This window comes from Leucoraja erinacea, chromosome 33 (genome assembly GCF_028641065.1).
Source record: "Leucoraja erinacea ecotype New England chromosome 33, Leri_hhj_1, whole genome shotgun sequence".
NCBI classification, from domain to species: Eukaryota; Metazoa; Chordata; class Chondrichthyes; order Rajiformes; family Rajidae; genus Leucoraja; species Leucoraja erinaceus.
The window spans coordinates 9,236,912-9,248,200 of NC_073409.1; the positions used below are offsets into that span (position 1 = coordinate 9,236,912).

General features: G+C 40.2%; 1 protein-coding gene across 1 annotated transcript; it reads right to left on the reverse strand.

The window, feature by feature from the left end:
* Positions 1–313: 313 nt before the first annotated feature.
* Positions 314–10,529, reverse strand: polr2m (RNA polymerase II subunit M). Its single transcript, XM_055661224.1, has 5 exons — positions 10,409–10,529; positions 8,253–8,999; positions 5,607–5,814; positions 4,786–4,937; positions 314–1,458 (listed from the first exon to the last, which is right to left on the reverse strand). The coding sequence occupies exons 1-4, from the start codon at positions 10,516–10,518 to the stop codon at positions 4,788–4,790; spliced, it is 1,215 nt and encodes a 404-aa protein (XP_055517199.1). The 5' UTR covers positions 10,519–10,529; the 3' UTR covers positions 314–1,458; positions 4,786–4,787.
* Between the last annotated feature and the right edge of the window lie 760 nt (positions 10,530–11,289).

Sequence of the window (11,289 nt, forward strand, 5' to 3'; positions counted from 1 at the left end):
AAATAAACCTCTCTTTTTGGCAATGTTTCCATGGATAATGCAAATCCTAAGAGGTCCTACAGGACTCAAACGTTCACTTTTAACCAACCACATGGCCAGTTACATGAAATCAAGTCACCATGCATCCAGCTGCTCAAACACTTCTTTGACATTATGAAGCTCTCTATTTCATTGTAAAACGGCTGTATCTTTTCACAGCTGTATGAAACATCGTTGAGGTATTTTGAGCAAAGGCAAGTGGCTTTCACAAGGAAAATAAAATCTAAAGAAATGAAATACATTCATGATTCAAGAAAGCAAAATCCTCTAGTTGTCAGTGTGGATTGATATCTCTCCTTTATTGAATTGTACCAAAGATATAAAGTTTATAAATATTACTGTACATATGAAAGCAAATGTGCTATTTTTTGTACCTTGCAGAGGTTCACACATACATCCAATGCATACTATATAGTTGTTAATCAACCAATTACTTTTGATGCTTTACACTTTATCAAATACCACTTTAAAATATGTTTATTATATCATTATTCTGCTTCTTCACTCGTGCCTTGATATATTTATTGACAAAGGTATTAATTTGCCTTGTACTTCAAATTTAATGGAAGTTACGATAAAATAAACAGAGTGAGATGTACAAAACAAGATATCGATTTTATTCCACTCACTGCATCATCAAACAAGCATAATAATATATTGTTATAAATATCAAAACCAAGTCCTATTATTGCATCAGGAATATTTCCAATAGTTAATTCTGCACTAAACTTTCCACAGGAATCTTGGCGCATGTAAACAGGAAGAAAAGGTTTGCATCCTGCAGTGAATCAACATTCCAGATATCCTGATGCACTTTCCCCTGTATGGTTTAGTCTGGTATACAATATCCAATGCAGATTATTGACTGATAACTCAAATAACACCACCTTTAAAAAAAAGATTTTCTGTTTTTACACCGGTTTAAGCATGAAATAATTTGATATTGTTCAATTTTGCAAACTGGAAGGTAATAAAACTATGCTAACAGCACCAAGTATTATTTGACATGAATTTTAGCATCATCTGTGTTGAATATTGGCCTGAATAGGTCAACCACACTGGGTGCTCTCATCTATACTTGGCTCCATTAACCAATGTTTTGTTTTGTTACAACATTCTTCCAAACTGCAACAATTTGGAAATTGTAGCTGTTGCTCCTCTGATAGTCACATCGTTCAATCTCTGCTCATTCCCAGCTTTGTAAATTTTACATTGAAGCATTGAGAAACATTTGAGAACAGTCTTCAGAAATCTCAGACTACAAGCAACCAAGTGCAAGGGTTGATAAAGGCATTGCTTTCTCACTTAACCTTACAAAATACATTAAAGGTTGGCCATAGTGTCCCAGTGAAGCCCAAGTGGTTTTGAATTGTTTCTTCTTTTCATTCTTCTTTAAGAACCTGAGTCTCCATTTCAAGTCTAATGTCAGATCAAATAAAAAAATCAAAAAATCTTGTACAACTTTTTCTCAAGATTGCTGGAATTATTTTTCTTTATCGGTTTCTAAACAATCAGTGGGTTTTAGACAACTCAAATGGTGGAGGAAGCACTAGTTAGAGGGAAATAAAAACAGAAAATGCTGGAAAACTTCAACCTGATGAAGGGTCTTCAACCTAAAACGTTAACTCAGTTTCTCTATCCACTGATGCTGCCGGACTTGCTGACGGTCTGCAGTGTTTTCTATTTCAACATTTCCAACATCTGCAATGTTTTCGATTTGCTACTCATGTTTCAGGATGAATATATTTTATATGGAAAAGTAAATGAAATAATGGATATCATAGTGAACTTGTCAATTTTATCATCTTCTCTACTAACTTCCATTCTCTCAAATTCACTTGAACCTAGTTCTTCGGCCCATCATTCTTCATCCCGTCATGATCCGCCACTTAGCCCATCTCATTCCCCCCCCCCTCCTCCTTTCTCTTTATATCGACTATCGTCTCCCTCCATCTCAGTCCTGAAGCAGGTTGACTCAAAACATCCACTATTGCTTTTCCTCCAACAGATGCTACTCAGCCCAGAGTTCCTCCAGCAGTTTCATTAACCGATATCTCTTACAACACTAATTTAATCCAATATTTTCAGAAGATATTCTTACTCTGCAGCCGTGTCCAAATGTATCATATACGACAAAGTTAGATGGGCAAAAGAAAAACATTCAACAATGGATGCAGTATTAAACTTATATTTACCTATTTTGACACACTTTACACCAAAGTAATGATTAAAACAAAAATGTAGCGAGCCTTAATGTTTGAAGGTATTTTGTTTCACAGTTTGAGTACTATAAAAAAAGTTCTGCTGCATTGTGATAGTTGCATTCCTAAGAAATCTCAAGTTATAGGAAATTGTGTCAATGGGGAAAGGGGATCAGGGGATAGAGTTACAGATCACAATAACCAATTTGTTTTTCCTGTAGAATTTTCAAAAATAAATGACTATTTTAATAGCTATTTTTAGTTTTGTTATGCAAGCTAAAAATACTAAAAGTTGTATATTACTTTGTTCAATACAGTTTTAAGTGGTTCTCTAGTTCCCAATCAAATTTGAGTTATAACCAATTCAGCTGACATAATACAAATAGAGTTCCCTCATTTATCATCCATTTTATATCAAATTAGCATTCTAGAACAGTGAATTATAGCAAAACTACCTGTACCAATGTTCTTGATGAAAATAACTTTGGAGCCAATGCAACATGTTAAACTATTTCACTTACAATGGTCGGGCTCACAGTTTATGGCACAGAAAGGGAAAATGTATGCACAAAATGATCTTGAGAAAGGAAAAGATAAAAATTAACAATGGCAAACTGGAACAGTTGTAACCTTGAACACTGAGCAAAATGCATTTTAAATTCAATACAAATACACAAGACCTTCTATGTAAGAACACTGAACAGTTAGTGAACTGAATAGCACATAATGCGACATTGGACCGTAGCCTGAATATAATGTACTGCCCATCCCTCCAGTAAAATTCAAGTACAAAGTTTCTTCTGAGGTGAATGATGCACTGACAATATTGCAAAAATGCACAACTTTGGAGGAAGCAGTTCAAATCCATCACTGATTAGAGAAATGACCAGTCTCCTATTGATAGGTGGTTCCTCCATTCTCAGAGGTGCTGTCTTAAAATAATTTGGTTCTAAACTCTGCAAGATTAAAACATCTGAACATAAAGGGCCGGAGCTGCTGAGCGCTACTCAGCATATTCAGACCAATTCATGAACACGAGAGTTTCAAGTACAAAATATTTAAGGCCTCAATTCTGATAGGCAGAATAAGAAAGTGCTAGGATCATATTCCTTTCCCTCTTATCTCCTGACTGTACATACATTTCAGCATTGTTCATTCACAATAAAGTACATCAGGTGACGCATGAAGTAATATCAATGGAGCAGCTGCCGGCAACGGTACAAAGATTGGTCTCAACCCGAAACGTCGCCTATTTCCTTCGCTCCATAGATGCTGCCTCACCCGCTGAGTTTTTCCAGCATTTTTGCCTACCTTCGATTTTCCAGCATCTGCAGTTCCTTCTTAAACAAAGAAGATTATCAAATCTCCCTCCTTCATATTCTTGCAGACACATGAACTGAAAAGATTACTGGATTGTTTCTGCATTGCTAGTTTGGTGCAAATTATGAGAATTGTACAAATAAACAATTAAATGGAAACTATCAATGGCAATTAACACAGTGGGTGTGTACCAGTTTTTTGTAAGGAATGATAGGCTGCTTCCTGCACAATATTGTTAAAACCAACGCAAATATTTGTGGACACTTATGCTCTGAACATAAGCAAGTTTAAGAATAAGGGATAGGCCATTTAAAACGGAGACGAGGAAAAACCTTTTCACCCCGAGTTGTGAATCTGTGGAATTCTCTGCCTCAGAAGGCATTGGAGGCAGATTCTCTGGATGTTTCAAGAGAGAGTTAGACCAAGCTCTTAAAGATAGCGGAGTCAAGGGAAATGGAGAGAAGGCAGAAACTGGGTGCTGATTGTGGATGATCATCCATGATCACAGTGAATGACGGTGCTGGCTTGAAGGGCCGAATGGCCTACTCCTGCACCTATTGTCTATGGTCAATGCTTAAAATTCCACAATTTTTTGTGGCAGTTAGGCCAATTATAGCTACGTCACCAAAATAGAGTAAAATAAACAGAAGATTATCAGTCAATTCATCAGAGATCAGTAAGCATTTACTATGCACTTCTGTTAAATAATTCTTGCAACAAAATTTAGTACCAATGTTCACTGATAGAAATAGTTATCACAAATGTATCTTCCTTCACAGAATTTTCAATTAAGCACTAAAACAGTTCAAACAATAAAAGCACACATTCTAACTATAACTCTACCCTGCAGCCAAAAATAAAAATACTTTAGACAAAGAAACTTTTGCTTGGATCAATATGCATAATGCACCATTTTTGAAGAAGCAAATGAGACCAGATTGGTGCAAATTGAACACAATTTCAATTTTCCGTTGCATCAATCTTAAGCAAATCTATATTTATTGACCTTTCACTTGGCTTAAAATTTCTCGATGCCACAAGTGAAGTTTAATTAAAATATTAAATAAATAGCCAGATCTTGCATCAGTAAAGATGGATATAAAACCTTTTATTATATTAAAAATTATTAATGCTACAATATGAGCATTTGCATTGAGATGTCATCTTCCCAAAGGAAATAATATTTCAGTCTCCATTATCACAACTAATGCACAACCTTTCTTACTGTCAATTTAAATCATCTTCTGAGGAACTGCTGTCTCCATGATCTCTAAATCCTGGATATGCTGCAACAGCTTCATGTTGCAGATCGAATGTCACCATTTTAATGTTCATTCTCTGTGATAGTTTCTCTGCAGCTTGCTTGGCCTGTGTCGACTGTAAAAGGGAATAGCTGTATTAATTTGAAGGTCAAAGCAGAAGGCATCACACAGCTTATTTCAATCACATGTTACTCAACGGATGCAGCTTCATGTAACATTAAGAAATATTTATACGCCAAAAACATAATCTCATTGAACACCAGTAAGTAGAAGTTGGTATAAACACTGCAGTTGTCAAGTTCTGTTACAATATTGAGTCTTAGATTATGAAACTAAAAAGAGTCCACAGATGTCCAGTCTCAAAATAGCATCAATTGCACACTGAAATTAAGTTTGAATTACTAAAGGCATTTAATTGCCATGAACCCAGATTAAGTAATACATCAAAGAGTAAATTTGCTGTTCCCTTTATCAATTAAATGATGAAAAATAAATGCAGATTTTCATTACTCAGTCCCAAGTGAGCTGCTCTGCATTTTCAGAAGCAAAATTAACATTTATCCTAGCCCATTTATGTGTAATGTAGATCACATTACATATTTATTTTCTAGTACACATGATATTTAAACAGTTCAGAATCAATAGTTTAAATTATGTGGTTACAAGCTAAAGGATACAAAACCAATATTCAAAATAAAAGTAAATTATAACTTTGCACAACCAATTTGGAAGTTATTAATTTAAATATTTCACATATTGATTGTGGATTCTGGCCATTACTTACCTCATATTTTTGCTTTTGTGAGATTTGTAATTCTGCAGATTCTTCAAAGGACAGTAGTTGAATAGGAGAGTGGTAAAGTGGGGGCAATCTAGCAGCTGTGATATCATCAAGGTGCTTCCGGTCTCTCAATCTACGTTCTGCTGGAGAAAGTTTCAGCTCTGATCTGCCAGGTGAATGGTCTGGAGATGAACCAGGGGATCCAGATAGGCTGATGCAAAACAAAATGCATATTCACACTGAGAGACCATCTTACTCATGAAAAAAGCTATGAAATGTATAACTCAGTCATACAACATTTACAGATCACTTTGCCAGAGCTGCATAATAGCAGGGTACTTCATAGAAGCTCAGTAGCCTCCTCAACACCAGAGAAAACGAATAAAATGAATTCCACTGAAGCCTTTCATTGTTATCATATGTCATAACATTGCACTATATTATGCTGTTCTACATGGTTAAGTAAACTGTACTAGTTAACCTTTCCTTTCCTACTCATAGATTTGGTGCAGCAAAAATAGGATCAATATCTATACATTGAGACAGTGGTAAACAAAACTATGGAAATGTAACTAAAGAATACAACTGGAAACATTTCTGTAGGTATGTTACAAAACCTACCTGAATCGTCATTGGGAATCTGCCCTCAGCCATGGCCGCGATTTTGGCGCTGTTTGGAGGGGGCGGGTTTTAAACGCGATTTTTACTAGGCTGTACTAATCGCACATGTTCAGCCTAGTAAATCATTAACGAAAAATCGCTGCAAGACCCGGTCGCAAAAGGTATTATTAGTTTTATAGGCCTCGATAATATAGTTCTAATAGTTTTAAAATTACTGTCTCATTCCGCAACCTCTCGCAGCCCCAGGGTTTTATAAAGCAAACAATTAAAGGTATGTACCTTATTTTTACATTAAATGGGGCATATATATAACCCTATATATCAAGTTATCTATAACGAATAGTTCATTTTGGGCTTTTTATATCCCGCAGTATTTTTCTCGGCATTTGAGGGCACTAATCCAGCGCTGTGTCAACGTTCTAAACCAGCGCGTTCCACATGAACCCACTAGAAAGCCGATTTAAATGGGCATTTATTTACAGCAATTGAACACTAAATTCCTTCCATTTGGCCTATAAATTAATGTAAATTAGATATAAAAATCATGTTATATTGTGAATTATTTGTGAATAATCTTTGGACACTTAGGCTATTTAAAAATGTTAATCTTTCCTTAAGAAATGGGCTTTTGATAATCCAAGATCACAGCTTTTTTGTAATGTCCATTGAAAATCAATAGGGAACAAGATGCTAATTTCCGAGTATGAAAATGGTCATAACTTTTTTAATACTTGAGATATGAAAGTGAATTTGGTGTCAAATTAAACTTATTGTTATGCTTTATCTGATGGGATAAATTGCAGACTTGATTTTTTAAATCTCAAAATTTTGTAACATTGCTAATTTCTGATGATTTAAAAACTTCAAGACAGCAAACGTACTTTCATTGGATTACCCAACCAGGAGGTCACCTATTTGGTAACTTCCAATCTTAAAACCTGGTTAGCACTTAGAAGGAGGGCAGCAACACAATATCAGACATTTGAAGAGAAAGGTGGTTGCAGGCCATTGCCAAGAAATCACCTCCAATGGAGCTTCTAGAGTAGCCCAACCATCAGACCAGGCTCAGGAATTATCTTACATAGAAACATAGAAAATAGGTGCAGGAGTAGGCCATTCGGCCATTCAACATGATCATGGCTGATCATCCAACTCAGTATCCCATCCCTGCCTTCTCTCCATACCCCCTGATCTCTTTAGCCACAAAGGCCACATCTAACGCCCTCTTAAATATAGCCAATGAACTGGCCTCAACTACCTTCTGTGGCAGAGAATTCCACAGATTCACCACTCTCTGTGTAAAAAATGATTTTCTCATCTCAGTCCTAAAGGACTTCCCTCTTATCCTTAAACTGTGACCCCTAGTTCTGGACTCCCCCAACATCGGGAATAATCTTCCTGCATCTAGCCTGTCCAACCCCTTAAGAATTTTGTAAGTTTCTATAAGATCCCCCCTCAATCTTCTGAATTCTAGCGTGTACAAGCCAAGTCTATCCAGTCTTTCTTCATATGAAAGTCCTGCCATCCCAGGAATCAGTCTGGTGAACCTTCTCTGTACTCCCTCTATGGCAAGAATATCTTTCCTCAGATTAGGAGACCAAAACTGTACGCAATACTCCAGGTGTGGTCTCACCAAGACCCTGTACAACTGCAGTAGAACCTCCCTGTTCTTATACTCAAATCCTCAAAACGAAGGGACTGCCCAACGAGTCCAATTAAGTTATTCAGTACTAATGCTCCTACCCTAATAATGCATAACGATGTCCTCCTTTACATCGACAGATAGCAGAGAGGACGTGCATTGCCTGTAAAAATCTTGTTCCAAATGCCTGCAATGTCAGCTGGCAGACTTCTATAGACCCTTATCTCAACATTCGTATGATAGGCAATGTAACAGCATAACTGTTTATATATAACATTTTGAAATTACAGGATTAAACAAAAATGGATTAAGCTTCTAAGAACTAACAATGCTTAAATTCAGTCAAGTGCCCACATGGAGCTTGTCTAACCCCTGGCGCAACTTACTGGTTGGTTTTGAATTGTGCTTTTTTCACCAGTGGATTCATAGCTCTGTGCTGAAGTACATCAACATAATGAGGATTTTTCTTCACTTGGTGCAGAGTCCGAAAGGGATTGTCAGTGAAATTCACATCGCTGATCAAAGTTGATTCCTCGTGGATTTTCTTAGGTACTTTTCTGTGCTCATTTTCAGTGAGAGAGACTTTGCCAAATCTATCAGCGAGCAACTCAGTTGTTTCGTCAAAATCTCCGTCCATAACATTAGTGGCGTTATGCAGATCGAGATGATTGTTTCCTTCCTGCTTTATATCCACAGTACTCTGGTGGTGCATCTGAGAATCAAGAGAGTTCTCACTTTTCGTAGAAACCTTAGAGCTTTGAATTGCTAAAGTTGCTTGCTCCTTTTCTAATACGGTTCCTCTCACAGGATTTGATTTTTGATTTTCAATGCATACTTCAGAATTCTCATTCTTAACACCACTTTGAACATTAATCTTTGACAAAACATACTGATCTTTCTCAGTTTCATTCCAAACCTGTTGTGCTGTTAGAGTTGAAGTTACAACCTCATTTGTAAGGTCCTTTTCCTTGTCGAAAGTCATCTCCACCTGCGCCACCTGAAACTCCAGTTTAACTGCTGAAAGCAGTTCTGCTGTTCGTTCCACTTCTTCATGGCGAGCAATGGCAGCGTCAAGTTTTTGTATGAACTCATTGATTCGTTTACCCTTGTCTGGCATGCTCTGAATAAATTTCCTTAAAGAAAATTAAATAGTTTGATTATTAACTTATTGCTAAGGAACCGGATACATATTTAGAGTACGTACGCAGAACAACACAGTACAGGAACAAGCCCTACGGCCCGCAATGTTTACGGGTAGGGAACGGGTGTGTTGGGGGAGCAGACCCAACGGGCCTGTACTTGGTCTAGTTTAAAACTAAGACTGAACTTCAAAATATGAATACTGATATTTTTCTTAAGCTCTACATGCCACATGGAATCAGGTGTGGGAAAGAGAGGATGGTGGCAGATAAAAAGGCACCGTTAAAACTGCAGCCAATGCCTTCAGACTGCAGCAGGTGTTAAGACATACATCTCCATGCCCTAGGATTAACTCATTTATTTGACTCCATCCACCCCAAGATTAATCTCTTTCCATTTTACCGCTCTTCTCCCTCCCTTGTCCCCTAGGTTAACCGAGTCATCCTTCAGGCTTCCGAATTAAATGGTATGAGATCTTGCACTGATGTCAAGTAAAACTTAGTAACATTCAACCTCCTCCATTCTTGCTGTAACACATGTGGCATGAGAGGAGATCTGGGTGTCTGGGGTTACGCGGCGAAGGCAGGAGAATGGGGCTAAGAGGAAAACGTAGATCAGCCATTACCGAATAGCGGAGTAGAATTGATGGGCCGAACGGCCTAATTCTGCTCCCGTCATCTATGGACATATGATATGCGTGGCAGGAGAAATTATGCTCTAATTTTTGAAGGAGCATAAAGGAAAATCCATTGCAGGTCCACAGGCTCCCACTAGCCTACGTTTTATTTCATGTAGGGTCATTATATTCTCCTAGATTTAGCGTTTGTTTCAATGCAAAGCGCGGGAGGGGCTCAGCGGGTCGGGGCTGCCCCTTGCCCGGGTCGGGGCTGCCCCTTGCCCGGGTCGGGGCTGCCTCATGCCCGGGTCGGGGTCGGGGCCGCCTATTGCCCGGGTCGGGGCTGCCTATTGCCCGGGTCGGGGCTGCCTCTTGCCCGGGTCGGGGCTGCTCCTGCCCGGGTCGGGGCCGCCTGATGCCCGGGTCGGGGCTGTCTCCTGCCCGGGTCGGGGCTGTCTCTTGCCCGGGTCGGGGCCGCCTCCTGCCCGGGTCGGGGCTGCCTGATGCCCGGGTCGGGGCTGCCTCTTGCCCGGGTCGGGGCCGCCTCTTGCCCGGGTCGGGGCTGCCTCTTGCCCGGGTCGGGGCCGCCTCTTGCCCGGGTCGGGGCCCTCCTGCCCGGGTCGGGGCCGCCTGATGCCCGGGTCGGGGCCGCCTGATGCCCGGGTCGGGGCCGCCTCTTGCCCGGGTCGGGGCCGCCTCTTGCCCGGGTCGGGGCCGCCTGCCTCGGGGCTGCCTGCCCGGGTCGGGCTCCATCCTCCCCTCCCCTCCAGCCCCGGCTCCACTCACTTATTCGCTTTGAGTTTGTGCTGCCGCCTCAGCAGCTCCACCAGCTCCCCCTTGGGCTTCTTGTCCAAATCCCCGACGGTCCCCTGCCGCTCGCTGGACCCGGCCGCCATGTTACCCCGGACCCGCCGCCCGCCAACAGCGGCCCGCCATCACAGCGGAAGTGGACGGCTTCAACACAACCAACTTTATTGTCCCCGCCAGCTGTGTGGGAACTGCAGATGCTGGTCTACACCGAAGACAAGACACATAGTGCTGGAGTAACTCAGCGGGGACAGGCTGCAGCTGCAGCTGCAGCATCTCTGGAGAGAAGGGCACACATGAGTGTGAGATAGCGAGAGATAGAGAAAAAGAGAGAGAGAGAGGGGGAAGAGAGAGAGAGAAAAAAACAAGAGAGAGGGATAGAGATAGTGGGGAGAGAGTGAGTGTGAGGAGAGGGCAGAGTGAGGGAGGAAGGAGGAGAGAGAGAAAGAGGCACGGGTGGGGGACTGTTTGGTGAAATTTGAAAAATGTAAAAAATGGTACTGAAAAAACTTGTATAGTCTTTGAAATTGTCGGATGAATTTTGTTTGTTTGAATGGTTCAGGAATTGTATATATTTATCAATGAATAAAGTCTATTTTGAAAAAAAAAAAATATATATCTCTGGAGAGAAGGGCCGACTTCAAAATTAGAATCTTCTTCAGACTGAGAATCGGGAGGGAGAGGGAGACAGAGATAAGTAAGTGTAAGGTGTGAAAACGAGACATCAAAGATGAAGCCGTTCAAGGACAAATGTAGGATAGATCATTACTGGCTAGGAGAAGTTGACAGCGAAGATTGACAACGGAGATTACATTTAATCAGGGGAACATTCAGACTGGTCAGAGAACGAAGAGGGGGAG